This window comes from Plectropomus leopardus, chromosome 5 (assembly GCF_026936395.1).
Source record: "Plectropomus leopardus strain MGB_pleo_1.0 chromosome 5, ASM2693639v1, whole genome shotgun sequence".
NCBI classification, from domain to species: Eukaryota; Metazoa; Chordata; class Actinopteri; order Perciformes; family Serranidae; genus Plectropomus; species Plectropomus leopardus.
Window position 1 is genome coordinate 794217 of NC_142180.1, and position 17205 is coordinate 811421.

Here is a 17205-nt window from a genome sequence, read left to right on the forward strand (position 1 = left end):
ATATACGCATGAGACTTATATCAACACCCACAATATTTGCACATAACATAACATGCTATCATAGAGTGCATTTAGTAATTTTACACCTATCATTATTGTAATATGAAATGCGTTTGTTACCATTATTGCTATGCATCTCTCCCCCTCTCTTCCCCTCTCTCTTTCTCTTTTCTTTTTGTCATTATTTTATTATTATTTTTTTTTAAACTTTATTTTTCAAGATTTTATGGAAACTGAATATATACAGCAAAATGTTTATATCTAACACAGTTTTTCCAAGAAAAATCTCTCCACAGTTGTGAGGCTGTGGTAGTGATTTTTTGTGCTGATTATATTTGTCCATTCCTCAGGGGTAATAACAATTCCCAATTCTTTTTTTATTTTACTTTTTATTTTATTTTAATTTTACCTTTATGTAATTTGTTGAGTGGCTTTTTAGTTCAACTGTGTATAACTGTGTGTAACTCTGTATAATTCACCAGTTATCTTTCTGGACATTTTTTTTTAAATTATAGGCCCTAATAAACATTTGCGTGATACCTGATATATTTTTTGGTATAAATCCTTAAGTGTTCTTATCAAAATAGTGTCACAGTTGGAGATATCCATGATATGAGTAAGGCTATATCTTTCTGACTTGGTTTTAAAATCTATAAATTTCTGATTATCAACCAACAAACACAGTGCTGTAAATCCTCGTCTCTTCCAAGGACCGAAGACTCTGTCATTCACACCTGGTTTAAAATGTCAGTCATGGATTGGCCATGTTAAAATCTGAATTTCTTTCTGAAAGTTGAGTTGTTTCACTAAGCCAGACCAAATATCTATAAAAAACCCAACATACTGACTCTGGATGGTATATTGTTTGGCAGTCAGTGGGCATCCTAACAAACTCTGTAAAGGCCTGTCTATCAACGACAGCTCCAACGGTTTCCATTTTGCAAAATAATCTTGATTACAACAGAGCATCAGTGGTCTTATCTGTCCTGTTAGATAATAGTCTTTAATGTTTGATAGGCCCCTCCCTCTGCTATGCTTTGGCAGCTGTAGAGTTTTGTATCTCACCCTAGGGGCTTGGCCATTCCAAATGAAACAGGATATCACCTTATGCCATTTTCTGTATTGATTATCAGAGATATAAATGGGTAAAGACTGAAACAAGTAGAGTAGTCTGGGTAAAATATTATAATGCCCTCTAGACCTGAATCTTGTCTAATTGTTTGAGCAAGCAGTTTGATAAATAAATTAAATAGTCCTGGACTGGCAGGGCAGCCCTGACAACAGTCACGTTGCAGGTGAATGGTTCTAGATAAACCTCTGTTGACCTTGATTCTAGCATAGGGGATGTGTATAATGTCTTAATACTCTTAATGAACCTCTCTTGAAAACCAAATTTTTCCATAACTTTATAGAGAAACCCCCACTCCACCAAATGGAAAGCTTTTTCTGCATCCATACTTAGTAGGATAGCCCTGAGTTTTTCCCTTTTTATATATTCAATGGTATTGAGGGTCCTCCTTATGTTGTCCTGAGTCTGCCTACATTGAATAAAACCAGACTGATCTTCATTAATCAGGAAAGGCATCACTTCCTCCATTCTTTTGGTTAGTATAGCTGCATATATTTTATAGTCCTGATTCAGGACGCTAATGGGTCTATATGCCCAACATTCTTTTAAGTTTTTAACCTTCCTTTGGAATTACTGAAATGGTGGCGTCCCTCCAAGATGGGGGAAGGACTCCCTCCCTCAAAGTGTAATTGATGCTTTTATGCAATATTGGTATTAATTGTTCCCTCCAGGAAATCCATCTGTTCCTGGAGACTTACAGGATCTCAAGGAGGAGATCGCTCTATCAGTTTCTTCAACCGAAATTTCTTTCGTTAGTTTGTCATTATGCAGTTTCCTTAAGGATGGCAGGTCCAACCGGTTCAAAAATTCTTCAACCTTGGAGGCATCAAATGGTGCAAACTGAGTGCACAGGGCCTGATAGAATTTCCCAAATGCTTTTTGTATTCCTCCTAGGTCATATGTAATCTTTTTGAAAATAGGCTCCCTAATTTTATAAACTGTAGACTGTCGTTTTCACAGCCTCCAGGCTAATAACTTAGAGGCTTTAAGCCTGCCTCGTAATATGAGTGGGGAGAAAGAATATAATAAAAAAGATTCAGTTTTGAGAGAGGCAGTCTACCATCACTGTCTTGGTTCAAATGATAAAGATGCAGACATGATAATGCGCAGGGGAATACTAATATTTTGTTGAGATGAGATAAATTACCAATCCTCTGCCTACATTTTGGTTGATAGTTGAAATTCCCAGACCCTTTGCTGGTATTCTACTCTGTCTCTGCGCCTGGTGCCCTTTACCTTTTCCCAACAGGAGCGCAGCCGCGCTGTTTCTCTTGGTGTTCCCCCGGGTCTCGCAGGTATCGGGAAGCCAATTGAGTTTTGGTCGAGTGCTAAATTTTCATGCGGCCATCTTCACCCTCGTACCACTGGAAGTCCTCCTTTTGGTCATTATTGTAATTCAATTGTTATTTACGACATCTATTGCACGTCTGTCCATCTTGGAAGAGGGATCCCTCATCATCCTCTGCCACTCTTCCTGAGGTTTCTTCTATTTTTTTCCCTCTGTTTCAGGGGTTCTTTTATGGGAGTTTTTCCTTAGGCGATGTGACGGTCTAAGGGCAGAGGGATGTCGTATGCTGTAAAGCACTCTGAGGCAAGCTGTATTTTGTGATAATGGGCATTATAAATAAAATTGACTTGACTTGAATTGACTTGAAACACAGCAAAAGATTTTAAAAATAATACATTTAGATAAATTGGTTGACAGCAGATTTAAGATTCAAATTAGGTTTAAAAAAAATTTGACTGGGTTATTTAAATCGACTTAAAACATATTTGTTCAACATGTTGAATGATTATAATAACAGTCACGTCGCTGTCTCTGTCAGGAATAATTCCTGACTGGGAGGTCTCTCTGACAATCCAAGCAATGTGCTTGTCTGTAGCAGACAGCTGTGACTGGGAGGAGCCTCCTCCTGAAGCTGTTGAGGTTTTTTTTGCGTGTACTTTTTGCATCAAGTATTATATTGAACCATTTTTGGTTAACTTCTGGGATGGTTCCTACAACAGAAGACACACAATTAATGGCATCTGTTACTTCCCCCTAGGTCGTTGATTCAACTGTCCCTGTCAAACCACCACTAAAAGAAGAAAATAAAATATTTTTTCTCAGCTCCACATTACCCAAAATAACTTAAATCTCTGTGTCAGAAAGTTTTTCTCTCTCTCTCTCTCTCTCTCTCTCTCTCTCTCTCTCTCTCTTTCTCTCTCTTTCTTTGTTTGCTACGTGTTGGCAGGTGGACAGGATGCACCTAACCGTACTAATGATCAACTCCTTATATGGTGGTCACTGGCTCTTCATGGGATGGGAATGTATACTAATTGCTTACTAGCGGAGGCACGCCGTCAATTTACGATTGAAAAGTATTTATGAACTTAGTCATGTGCCTGCGATCAAATCTGGGTTTCTCGTGGCGTTCATGAGTCCGGTGTAGGGTTTTGTGTGCAAATCTGCTCACACCTTTAATAAAATTTCACAAATGAGACCCAGTGATCTTAGTCAGTCTTAGTACCTGCGTATTCAAAATGTAGTAAAACATCAATGGACAGCAGATGCTAATCACTAATTGCCTCGCTCTAGTTTGTGTTCTGAGATTGCACACTGCATTGGTAAAGCTAATTTAGGGCTCGGTCTTCAACCCACAGTTGATTGGTTTTTCACCAAGCTAGCAGCATGGCTCAAGGGATGACAGTTTTATCAGTTGGTTGGTCCACCATTTTGATCCATACAGAAGTGTCTGGACAGCAATTGGATGGATTTCCTCATTCATTCATGGATTTCCTCAGACACTCATCATCTCAACAGGGTGACATGTTATGCCTTAGCGATCCCCTGAAATCTCATCTAGCTCCATCATCAGGACATAACTTCAACTTGTCAAATGCTCAGGATACCAAGTCGGTATATTGTTTAACAATATAACAACTCATTTTGCAGATAACTGATACTGATATCGATATCGATATTGACAAAATATTCTGCATACTCTACACTATATTGTGATGGCCGACCAGCAGATGGAGATATCAAATACAATGCTTTTTATTGTTTTAATATTCATTCATTTTGCAAAAGAAGAGAAACACCTTAATGTAGGATTGATGTTTAAAGTGTTCATTTTGTCAAACAAATAATTAAATAGATAACTAAAAATATTGGATTGCCACATCAACAGAAATCAGCATGTCGGCTGATTGGTACATTTCATTTTAAAGCCAATATTGGCGGATGTTAATGATGTGCAGATATTATTGTGCATCCCTACTCTGCTGCTGGTATGGATAAAAATACTGAGAGAATTTTGTTCAGGTTAGTGCTGTGGTTGTGTGAGGGTTTTTAACATCATCTGCTCCATGATTGAAAGATAGAGAAGTGTCTCTCTCACTGTTTTTTATTGTGCATTAAACTGATTTTATTTAATTTATTTTTTGTATAAAAGGTGGTAATTGAGATGATGTTGCAGTTCTGTAGTTTGTCCACCAGACAGTTCTATAAACAGACAAGTCTAGTTTTCAAGCCATAATATTTCAAACATGGGTGTGATGTTCAGCTTATTGTGGATTTCTGCTCTCAGCTGGCAAAAAATGTTTGTTGGGTGTTTTTGTGAAAACCTCTGTATGCCCATATCATGGTATCAGATATATTTCTACCTTTCTGATATTGGTATGTGCCTGGATAATGTAGTACTGATCAGAGTGTAATGTGTCACTGGTGGGTGGGCCGTCAACTGTGTATCAGCCTATCATTAGCTCTGTCTTAACATGTACATCCTGCAATCATAAGTGACAACACTCCAGCAGTGTGGAATTCTCTGCTGATACTCCTGTTTCACAGCTGCTCTGTGGATCAGCATGGACCTTAACTCAAGAGAGTAATGTCCTCTGTCTGACTAAACTCTGACATGAGATGCTTAAGAAGTTGCTGAGTACAGAAACAAATTGTGTATTTTCTGTTGTGCAGGATGACAGCACAGGAGAGATGATCTTTGATGAGGTGTTTCATGCTCTGTCGAGGTGTCTGGCCGGTCTCGCTCAACCATTCAAAGTTCCCGGAACTGATCAACTTTTGAAGCCTAAGATCTTCATCACCATCCTGGCGTATTCATCAATTATTGGCCTCACTTCCCATCAGGTCAGTACATAGCTCACATGTCCTGTTTTTGTTTAATGGTGTTTTATGTCCATATTTATGTATCCAGATTTCCTAAAAAGGTTCAAAGGCCTTGGAATTAAAAACCTAAAATGACTGTCTGCGACTACATTCACATTACAGGCTATTGTGGCCCAAACCCATTTTTTGCTCTCATGTGACACAGATCTGATATTTTCAGAGAAGTGTGGACACAGATATCTATTTTTTTTCCAATCAGATCTGAGCCACTTTCATATGTAGACCTAAATCTTATTAGTATCCGATCACAGGCCATGCGACCCCTGTGAGAACGCTCTTATTGGAATTCATTTGAAATTAGTGTTTAAGAGCATTCCCATGTGAAGTGTGAGATTTATCAACTTGTACTTGTACTTGTGCGTAAATAGAAGCACAGCTCTGACCATGCTTATGCACAGAATCTAGTAGATTGAACAGTGAAACTACAAGTAGAAAGCATTTCGTGTGTCACTGCATACATTAAGCAATCTTATCAACAGATGCTCCAGTTTCCCAAAACAAAAGTGTTGTTTCCCAAAACACATACTTCTGGATTTATGTTGTGATTAAGGACCTATGTTGCAGTGAGGAACAGAACACACCAAGCCATCTCTGTGCACATCCAACTCCTGTCCACCTAGGGATGTTTTCCTCCAGCATGAGGTTGGAGACATTACAGGGATTTCACAGCCGTCATTAAGCAGGATCAGAGTATGATGCTATAACTTCCCTGGCCCTGACCTACATCCCTTATAGAAATCCACAACAAGTCAAAATCAAAAAGGGATTCAACGCCCATTACCGGATTTTCAAACATAATTAAAGCCGTAGACTGTACCCACCCTACAGTAAAAACACCATCAAACAATGAATTCTATTATGTCAACAGAAAGGGGTTTCATTCAATCAACGTTCAGATCATTTGTGATGCAGATTTGTCGCTTTTGAAGGTTGTTGCCTAGTGGCCTGGAGGAACGACAGACCCTTTAACTGTGCAGAACAGCTCTGTGGGTGTACGCTGTGACAAGTTTTTTTGCCCTGAGCTTAATATCAAACCATTTCTTCTTAGTTTCTGGGAGTGATCTCTCCTCTGACTCAACAGAATTAACAACATCTCCCATGCAGCATTTCTTTTTTAGAGCTCTGATTTGTGTGTTTGTGATGTATAAAGCTGCTGCAGATGTTGTTGCAGCCCTCTGATAAATTGTTCCTGCAGGTTTTGGTCCAGGGCTGTCAGCTTGATAGAACAGACCTTGTAGAGTTCCTACATCACATCTATCAGCAGCTCCGAGCAGTGGAGAGTAACATCGCAGAAGTGCTACATCAGCAGCATGAACAGGCAAGTGCTTATCAATAGCTCAATAGTTATCAATGCCAGTGTTTCCTCTAGGATTTTTTTCAGCAGCGGGGGCAGGCTCTCCGGGGAGCCGTGGCGGCGTAAACAAATGACGCTTTTTAAAGGCTGAATGTAAAAATAAAAAATAATAACAAAAATTCAACAATAAAATAATAAAAACAATAAATAATAATTTCTTGATAGGGCTGTAATCAGTGGCAAAGTTTGCACCCAGGCTCATTACAATGGATTTTTCTTGGTTTTTTGTAGAATAGCTCTAAGGCTCTGTTGTATGGAAATTCCCCAAGAGGTGGCCCATTGATGCTCAGCAGCATACATGCTGCAAGGTGATCCCCCTGCAGCCTGTTTCTCAAATCAGTCTTTACCTACAAATAGAAACAATAATTTTTAATTTTTTTTTATTTATTTTTTTCAACCCATTTAGGGTCCCAGCCTGATAGCCTGTGTTTCCCTTTATGTTTTTCTCCTCTACTCTCATCTCTCTCTCCTGCACCATCACTTTGCTCTCCTGCTCCTTCACTCGGCACTCCCCCTCCTGCACTCTGCTCTCCTTTACTTTGTTCCACTGCTCCTCCCTGTCTGTTACTTGTCTTATACGATTACATAAAACATTAACGTTTGATAATTTACACTCACATCACATTTGATTACAAGTGTGAACATAATTTTTTACCTAACCATCATAATTTGAGTCAGTAAAAAGGCTAATGATACCTGACTAGCGCCATCCTCATCAGGTGTCTTTCTCTTCTTTGAAAAATATTTGAACAAGCTCATCTGAAAATGCAGTCAGCAGTTACATCATGGCGTGTATATCGCTTAATGCTATCAATTAGTTTACTCATGTTAGCGACACTGAGTTGAGTTGGCACCGGGCCCAATTAACTTAAGCTACTTAACCTTAGCTGGCCATCAATATTTTGCGAATGTTTATTTAACTAATAAAATCTATTATAAGTTTTCTTAAGCTAATAAGTCTACCTTTTCTCCGGTAAGTTGCACGCTGTTTTCAAGCCGACACTCCTCTGACTCTCCGACCTGATGCCTGGATGCGAGTAGCTAATTAACGTCAGCACCAGTTAGTTCTGTTGGGGGGTGGGAGGGGGCGGTGGTATCTACCCCAAAGAGTAGATACGGAGCAAAATAGTTATCTGCCTCAGCACTTTCGCGACACCAACGCAGTGCAGGACTGTGCTGTGATGCGGCGGTGGTGTATTTGCAATTTAAAAAAAAAAACACAAAAAAAAAACCGACATTTGAAGGAGCGGCGGGTAGGATTTAGGAGTGGCGGGCCGCCACTCCTAAATGAGTGTAGAGGAAACACTGAATGCTTATCAGTATTTACAGTGTCACAAAATATTATGTGAAGATGAGAACAGATCTCAGTTAAATAAAACAGTTTAACATAAATCCTAACTTTTTTTCAATAACAATATTGGGAGTGTCAGCCCTTAGTGTCAGTATTAACTATCAAGTAGTAGTAGTAGTAGTAGTAGTAGTAGTAGTAGTAGTAGTAGTTGTGTGTGTGTGTTACAACCTGATTCAGAGGCTGCAACAAAGCTAGGAAACCAGACAAGTTTACAAAAGTTTAAAGCATATACATGAATAAAAATGACCATGAAGAACTGAATAAACATGTACGTCAGTTATCAGTCATGTATGGTATGCATGTATAGGTGTATGAAAATGTCCATACACTGACCAAAAGCGAGGGTAGTGAGTCTATTTCAGGTTGATGCCCTTTAATGTCAGGAGCATAATGACGATCCTCTCTGCCCTGACCTGGATCCTGCTAGAGAAAGAACAGCAAGGAAACGGCTCATCTAGTGGAGGCTTCAGGGAAACAAAAGGGGCTGAAGATCCCAGCTGAAAGGAACAAAAGATGGAGAAATCACCGGGCCAGCCACCCAGTGGGCTGTCTCAACCAACTCATTCCCCTAGACACCCAAAATGAAACTAACCAGTCAAATCTAATCCCATAACTACCAGTTATCCTACCCAAATTAAAATAAAAAAACTGAGACAGCAAAATCCAGCAGGTTAAATCATGCCACTCTGCCTGCAATGTTTTTCTCTTTTTTCCTGTGCCTTCAGTCTGTGGATTCTGTCCAAAGCTCAGGCCTCCATAGCAGCATCCTGGATGAGCAGTCCCACAGGAAGCAAGGCGTCTCCATGGTGTCAGCTGATATGTGTCTGGTCAGCATGGTCCGCCAGGGCATCCTGGCCCTTCAGCTGCTGCCTCCCAACTCCAGTGCTGGTAGGTTTGTCTTACTTACTGAAAGTGGTCTTTAGTTTCTCAGTCACAGGTTTGTCTCCAGGGTTCGGAGATCCTCCCTTGCTGAGGTATGGATTTGTTTCCTAGAACCACTTTGAAGGAGTCCAAGCCTCTCTAACAATCAGGACTTTGACTGCGTAGCTACTGCATCTTTATTTATCTTTTTAAATTTGTGGGCACATAAAAATATAGAATTATTCTAAAATATATAGGTACACAAAGACACTCATACAAATGTTTTTAAAAAATAAAGACAGTGAATGATAGAAAATATGTAAGTTTGAATTCCATCACACAGCTCCTCTGTATTTAAATAAATCTTATACAGCATACTAGAACATGATATACAATGTTTAGACTGTCTGCAAGATATGATTGATGCAGCTTTTTGTGAGTGAGCCAGTGACCAATTGCACATCACTGTGAACACTAAACGCTGTTTAGTTGCAAACAGTTTGGGAACCTGCCCATTGGTAGTATGTGGACCTGCTCTTTTCTTGGTGTTTACACATTGGAAAACCCTCCTGACATCATGCTCACCCACCCATTAACCTCTGCTTCAAGTGCTTTAACTTGTTGACTACTGATGGCCTCAAAGCAAGCATGAAAGTTATTGAGCTCACTTGCCATAGATGCATCAACACGTGGCCTGACCATTTCCTGACCTCTGGTTTCACTTGGGGCATGTGATGTAATTTGTTTACATACAGTACTTGACCTCAACAAGATGGCTGCAAGGTTTCTCATCCTGAAAAGGAGGAGCAGTTATGCTCTGTGGCTGCCTCTGAGCAGTGTAGAGCAGTGATCCAGTGGGTTAATTTTTCTTGTGGTGAAGTCAGTATTTTATGTGTCATGTCATTCGACCGTGTTCCTCAGGGAGTATTGTGGGGGGTTCTCTGGGAATATGGGGTATTGGACCCCCTGATACGGGCTGTCCGTTCCCTGTATGACCCAGAGCTTGGTCCGCATTGCCGGCAGTAAGTCGAACTCATTTCTGGTGAGGGTTGGACTCCGCCAGGGCTGCCCTTTGTCATCGATTCTGTTCATAACTTTTATGGACAGAATTTCTAGGCACAACCAGGATGTTGAGGGGGTCTGGTTTGGTGACCTCAGGATTGGGTCCCTATTTTTTGCAGATGATGTGGTCCTGTTGGCTTCATCAGGCCGTGACCTCCAGCTCTCACTGGATTGGTTCGCAGCCGAATGTGAAGCGGCCGGAATGAGAATCAGCACCTCTACATCCGAGGCCATTGTTCTCAGCCGGAAAAGGGTGGAGTGCCCTCTCCAGATCGGGGATGAGATCCTGCCCCAAGTGGAGGAGTTTAAGTATATAGTGTTTATATAAATGATGCTTGGTGCTCAAACGCAGTTAAAGTGGATGGACAGTGCTCACCAGATGTTGAGTTCTTGGTGCTATGATGTCATCCATATTATCTGACCAGAGAATTAACCAGTGTTTATATTTTTGCTGTATACATTCCCCCAGATGCAAATTCAAAAAATGCGCTGCAGGAATTGTATGATGCCATCAGCAGCAACATCACCAAGCAACCGGATGGAATCTTCATAGAGGCTGGTGATTTTAATCAAACAGACCTCAAACCTGTCTTACCTAAATTCCACCAGCATGTCCATATCCCCACCTAAGGAAGAAATATCCTGGACTATGGCTGTGTTCGAAATCATCCACTCATTCACTCACTCCCTATCCACTACATCGTGTACATGATGTAGTGAACTACATCATATACACGATGTAGGGAGCGACGACGGGAGGAGAATTCGGACACTACACGGTAATTTCCTGAACGTGGTTGCGTCAGTAGATGCGCCATGGTTATTCAACTATAAATACCATCATACTAAAAAATACAAATGTAATGTTCAATCAGGAATGACAAATATGAATTCTGAAATTTCTTTTATTGATGAATATGCACCACTAGAATATATCCCATCCATGCAGAGCCGCATTTCTGCGGCCGGAGAACAGCTGGTTGTGCTTAACACGAAGCTTAATAAGCTTCTCAACATCTTCATCAGTCCCTTGGAACAAGAAACAGAAAAGCATTTATTTTTCTAACACACCGCCAATTGGGAAAAGAGAACAAAACGCTATGATCAGATGTGAGCGGGTGTGCGAGTGTCTGCTCCTAGCTAGAGCTGCAACTACCGGCAAGCCCTAGCATTAGCCTTAGCCTTAGCGTTAGCGTTAGCTCAGCAGATGCTTCTCCACCAACAAATCCGCTCGTTATGACAATTCGCAACCCTTAAAAGGCATAAAACCACGCCACTGAAGTATTACACGCATCAAATGTGTATGTTGTAATGTTACTTAAATTTATATACAAAAGCGGCGGTTGGTGCGGCGGCCATCGTTTCCTTCTTCTCCTCTTCTAAAACACGACCGCATTGCATTGTGGGATACGGAGCACAAAGTAGTGTACATTGCTTGTTCACTCAATTTTGCGGTGCATTGTGGGTGTTTTCTCGTCCACTACATAGTGGATGAAATTAATCGCGGAGAATTCGAACAACACTACAAAATGGCGAACACACTATATAGTGCACTACATCCGTGATAGGGGGTGATTTCGAACACAGCCCATGTGTATACAAATATTCCTGACAGCTACAAAGCCCTTCCATGCCCTCACTTTGGCCTATTAGATCATTTGTCTCTGCTCCTTCTGCCAACATCAACTTCAACTTGTCAGCTGAAAAAAGAGCCAAACCAACAGTTAAAACTGTTAAAGTGTGGACAGATGAAGCTACAGCAGCTCTACAGGAATGTTTTGAGCGCACAGATTGGCAAATATTCAAAGGTGCTGCCACTCAAGGTAACAAGATCGATCTTGAAGAATATGCATCTTCTGTGACATCATATATCAGCAAATGTGCTGATGAGGTGGTGATCACAAAGACGGTGGGATCAATCCCTAACCAGAAAGCCTGGATGCTAAAAGAGCTAAAAAAGCTGCCTTTCAGTGAAGGGACAAGGAGGCATACATCATTGCCAGAGCACAATTGTGAGCTGGCATCAAGGAGGCTATGAGACTGGAGAGAGACCTCAGCAGCAGCAGCACTAAAGATATGTGGCAGGCGATTAATAAGTGTCACAGGTTACAAAAGCAGGAGTGCCCCCATCATATGTGAGGCCACGCTGCTGGACGAGCTGAACACATTTTACACTCGCTTTGACCTCCTCAATAAGGACTCAGCTGTGAAGTCTACTCTGCCTCCAGAGGACTGGCCACTCTCAGTGACCACAACAGATGTGAGAAAACACCTGCTGAGAGTGAATATAAACAAGTCTGCCAGCCCTGGCAGCATTCCTGCACATGTACTAAAAACTTGCTGATTAGGTTGTTAATGTTATAGCTGACAATTTTAACATCTCACTCACACAAGAGACAGTTCCCTCCTGCCATAAGACAGTCATCATCGTTTCTGTACCCAAAAAGGCTGCTGTGTCTAGTCTTAATGACTACCGCCCTTGGCTCCTACCCCCATCCTGATGAAGTGCTTGAGAAATTGGTTCTCCAGCACATCAAAGACAACATCCCTGCCAGCCTTGATCCTCACCAGTATGCTTTCAGAACCAACAGATCCACAGAGGATGCCATATCTACTGCTCTTCACTCAGTCTTCACTCACTTGGAGAATAACAACAGCTACATCAGGATGCCGTTTGTTGACTTTGGCTCAGCATTCAACAAAATCTCTCCCATGAAGCTGGTTGGAAAACGTAACACTCTGGGCTTTAGTACAACACTCTGCAATTGGATACTGGACTTCCTTACATGCAGATCCCAGAGAGTTAGGATTGGCAGTCTCACCTCCTCTACATTAGTGTGCACCTCCGGAGCCCCCCAGGGCTGTGTGCTCAGCCCCCTCCTGTTCACACTGTACACCCATGACTGCACTCCCAGACATCAGGAGAACTCTATTGTGAGGTATGTGGACGACACCACCATCATTGGCCATATTACAAACAACGATGAGAGTTCATACCGGGAGAAAATCGACAATCTTGCTGAGTGGTGCACAGAGAACAACCTACTGCTCAACATCAGTAAAACCAAGGATGATGATCCTGATTGATGATGCTGATTGTTGATTTTAGAAAGAAGGAGGCAAAGATACACACTCCTGTCTGAGGAGCTGAGGTTGAGCAAGTGAATGGTTATAGGTTACTTGGAATCACTATCACTGAGAATGTATCTTGGTCATCACACATCACCTCCCAGGTTAAAAAAGCACAGAAAAGGCTCTGCTTCCTACAGAAGCTTAGGAAGGCTAAATTCCAGAGCAAGATCCTGGTTAACTTCTACAGAGGAGCAATAGAAAGCATACTGACTGGAAAATTCACCAACTGGCATGGTTCATGCACGGCCCAGGACAGGACGGCTCTACAGTGGGTGATTAAAACTGCCCAGATCATCACTGGTTCCCATCTACAGAACATCAGTGACCTCAGTGAAGTGAGGTGTCTGCACAGAGCTCAAAGGATACTGAAAGACAGCAGCCACCCCAGCCACAGTCTGTTCACCCTGCTGCCAACTGGGAAAAGATACAGAAGTATCCGCTACAGAACCACCAGACTACAGAGCAGCTTCTTTCCCTAGGCTGTGATACTCCTCAACTCCTCCTTCGACGCCAAAAGGTGTAGCAGTTTAAAATTTAATTTCTTCTTATATTACGTTTAAGAAAAATGACAAGTTACCTTGTACCTTTAGAGTCAGCCATGACATACTGGGGGCTCATCCAAAACTCAGTTTGGAGTTGGTGAGTTTGCATGTTTATGTCCATAGCACTTGGTTTTCTATTTTGTTTCTGTGAGTTGGTAGGTTAATGCTGATGTTGCCACATGGGATAGATCCTTTTTTGGGGCTCACCTGGTTAAGTTGGCCTGTGGCTGTTGGTGTGACCACCACTTTTTTATTTTGAGTGCTAACTCTCGGATGGCCCCTTGGGATGGCCCTTAGCGTGCCTGAGAATGCCGACCATGACTAGTTGAGGTTTAATAAGATAGCTCTCCAGTTTTAGATGGAGAGGAACCCACAGGTTGGTTCTAGAGTAGGTTAGTTGGAAATGTCAGCAGCATCTGACCCAATGATAGCATCTGGTAGCATTTGCTGAACTTTTTTCACACATGGTGTGTTTCCCGATTTAAGGGAGTTGGGGCAATTTGGTTTTGTTGTGCCCTGTGTTTATTCAATACTAGGCTGTAGCTGTGTCCTTCTGGAACATTTGTAACCATGATTCTAAACTATTGTCGTCTCACTGGGGTAAGATAAGTGGCGGTAGTGCTTGAGTTGCACTGTTTTATGTGGGGGTGGCAGTATTTCCAATACTATTTCTATACCGTGCCCTGAAATAGTTGTGAAATGATGGGTTATCAGCCTAGTGTTTTAGTAAGTTGTGTTAGCTTACTTTTGGCTTCTGGTCGGCTTGTGGTGGTGCTGCCTGCATCTTTGCTTGAAAACACTTGTTCTGTGTGGAAGTGTTGTCTTTTGTTGTGTTGTATTATGCTGGGCTGTTTGTAGCGTGTGAACAGTGTTTTGCTTGGTTTCTGTGGTTGTTGTACTTTGCGCTGGTTCGTAGCTACTTTGACTAACCGATTATGGAGTTTGATGTGCTGGGGTTTGGTGAAGCTCCTACTGCAGAGCAGCTTTTTTGCTGCTGTTATGATCTGGACAAGCCCCCATTGTGTTACGACCCTCAGATGTTATGCCTAGGGACAAAGGGAGGTAACAAAGTGCTGGGGTGGTAAACAGGCCAGAAAGCCGGTGAACAAAAGGAGAGGGCGAAGGGTGACAGCAAACAATAAAACAACCAAAAGACAGCTGTATCTACCAGATCCAACCTACAGTTTTTGATCTAAAATGGAAATAGCTTACCTGTCTACTCTGTTCTTTAACTCTATCACAAAACACAGAGATGCAGCCACCCACAAGACCTAGCGTGCTAGATAGAGGTTTGTCTACCGTGTGGTGCAACAGCGAAGTATGTAGGCTACTGTTAACAAAAGAAAGAAACAAAAAAACCTACTCCATAGCCCAGCTCCTTTACAACTCGAGTGCTTCCTATCAGTCAACATGTACAACAATCGAGTTGACCAACACAACCCACAGCAAACAACAGTTACACAGAGCACACAGCACAGAGGCGGACTGCTCACATGAAATCACAGCAAGGGTGTGACACTGCTGTGGCTGATGCCCTCACCTGCTCCTTAGAATGACAGGATGGCTGTCATCCTAAGGGAGGGGGTGTGTCATGTCATTCATGTCATTATGTGTGTCATTCTTTGTCCTGTCATGCTTCACTTATGTGTGTATGTGTGTCTCTGTGAGCTACACCTACAACAGAGCAAAGTGATTGACAGTTGAGAGCAGCTGTGTGAGGCTGTAGGTGGGGCCTATATCAGTGGCTCCATGCTCTGCTCACTCTCTGACTCTGCAGCAAGAACCAGCTTTTTATGCTGTTCTCATTCTCCTGAATGTGATATCTCGAGAACATCCTGATGGGATTTCTTCAAATCTGACACAAACAGTCACTTGTACTGAAGAATGAACTGATCCAAATTTGGTTGATGGTCAGAGGTCACGGTGACCTCATGAAACCTCATGACCTCATGTTTTTGTTCATAACTCAAGAATTTATACAGTATCATTTCACACAAATGTCTAATAGGATATAATAATGAAATGCTGACATTTTATTTCCAAGAGGTGAAAGGTCAACTATGACATCATAATGTGAAACTTTTCTGGCCATTACTCAAAATCATGGGTCCTTTCCAATACGTTAACCCAACTCCAGGCATCCTCCACTCGCCTCCTTTCCTCGCGTCGTATTCCCTTCCCACAGAGGATGCGGGCGGAGGAGTCAAGGAGAGAGCAGGGGAAGCTGTGAATTGGGAAATCCTCGGTCCCACACCATCAGTGCGAAGCGACGTCGGTAACAGATGAGGTGCTGCACAGCTGATCAGCTGTCAGACTGACAGGGAGAGAAGAATCCTTTAAAATCTAACTCATATAGAGATCGGAGTTATAATTATTTAGGCCATTCATTTCCTTGTGTTATTCATTTGCACAGTTATACACCCCACAGCCTGTCTGTGTAAGAGTGTGTGTTGGTGATCACTGCATTATTCTGCATTTGAGCAGAAACATCTGGTCAAGTCCTACATATTTAGATTAATTTCTCCGGTCGTAATGTGCAGTAAAAATATTTCCCTCTGCACATACAAAGGTCTAACAGTGTGTTTTAATATCAAAGAAGCGTCTCTGTGTCAGCACTGAATAGGTTATATTTAATATACACTATCATCACATAAATAAACCTCTGTAGGATATTAGCAGTGTGCACGAGATCATACTGGAGATGTAATCACATAAAAGATGAGTGAGAACTTGTTGTCTTTGTACCAATGTACTATGCAGAAACACACAGTTTCAATGTGTGCGGTTCGGGTTCAGGTCATTGATTAATGCACATTAATGGGTCAGCCGGTGGATTACTTCTAAAAAAGGACGGCCTGACCTGCGCATCATTGATTGAAATGTCAATTTAAAAAAACAAAAACAAAAAAGGCCTCAGTGAAATAAGCTGCTGATTTGTGTGATGCCAACACTTATAATTTAAATTATATGTGTTAGTTAGTTTTATCACACACAATTAGACTGCGCATTAAATCAGGCCTACATTTCGTCATGTGAGGATGTTCTATGATATTATAGATCTCTTTAGTGACTCTGCAGAATGAGCACTGTGAGAATAAACTGTGTGAATAAATAAGAAGCATGAGAAGGTGTGGCAAATATATGACACAACACAAATGAAGAATCTCAGTGACCCTCGGGGAGCTCTGTTGTCTTGCCACTCGATAAAAACTTCAGTGTAGGATACACAGGTGTATCCTCCCTCTGGGCTCCTCCAGAAGCCTCCTCTCTCCTCCAGGTGCATTTGTGCAGTTGTAGGACCCTTCAACATGGCAGAGGGGAAACGATTTCTGGGTCACCGGAGGAGGTAGGAAGGGAGTACGCATAAATTAACGTATTGGAAAGGACCCCATGTCTCAGGAACAGAAAGGGAGACATTTGGTCAGACAGTGAATTGGTGACACCGATCTTAAACAGTCTGTCAGTCTCAGTGTCAGTATTTACTATCAAGTAGTGTGTGTGTGAGTGTGTGAGTGTGTGAGTGAGTGAGTGAGTGAGTGAGTGAGTGAGTGAGTGAGGGAGTGAGTGAGTGAGTGAGTGAGTGAGTGAGTGAGTGAGTGAGTGAGT

The 17205-nt window shown here is 41.8% G+C and overlaps 1 protein-coding gene across 7 annotated transcripts in view; it reads left to right on the top strand.

The window, feature by feature from the left end:
* The window catches only part of szt2 (SZT2 subunit of KICSTOR complex), a 191834-nt gene that overhangs the window by 3764 nt on the left and 170865 nt on the right, over window positions 1-17205 (top strand). For all 7 annotated transcript variants that reach the window (XM_088077346.1, XM_088077350.1, XM_088077348.1 and 4 more), the window contains exons 4-6: window positions 5088-5258; window positions 6493-6615; window positions 8728-8890. In XM_088077346.1, coding sequence (XP_087933472.1) covers window positions 5088-5258; window positions 6493-6615; window positions 8728-8890 — 457 coding nt within the window. The remainder of the gene's footprint in view (window positions 1-5087; window positions 5259-6492; window positions 6616-8727; window positions 8891-17205) is intronic.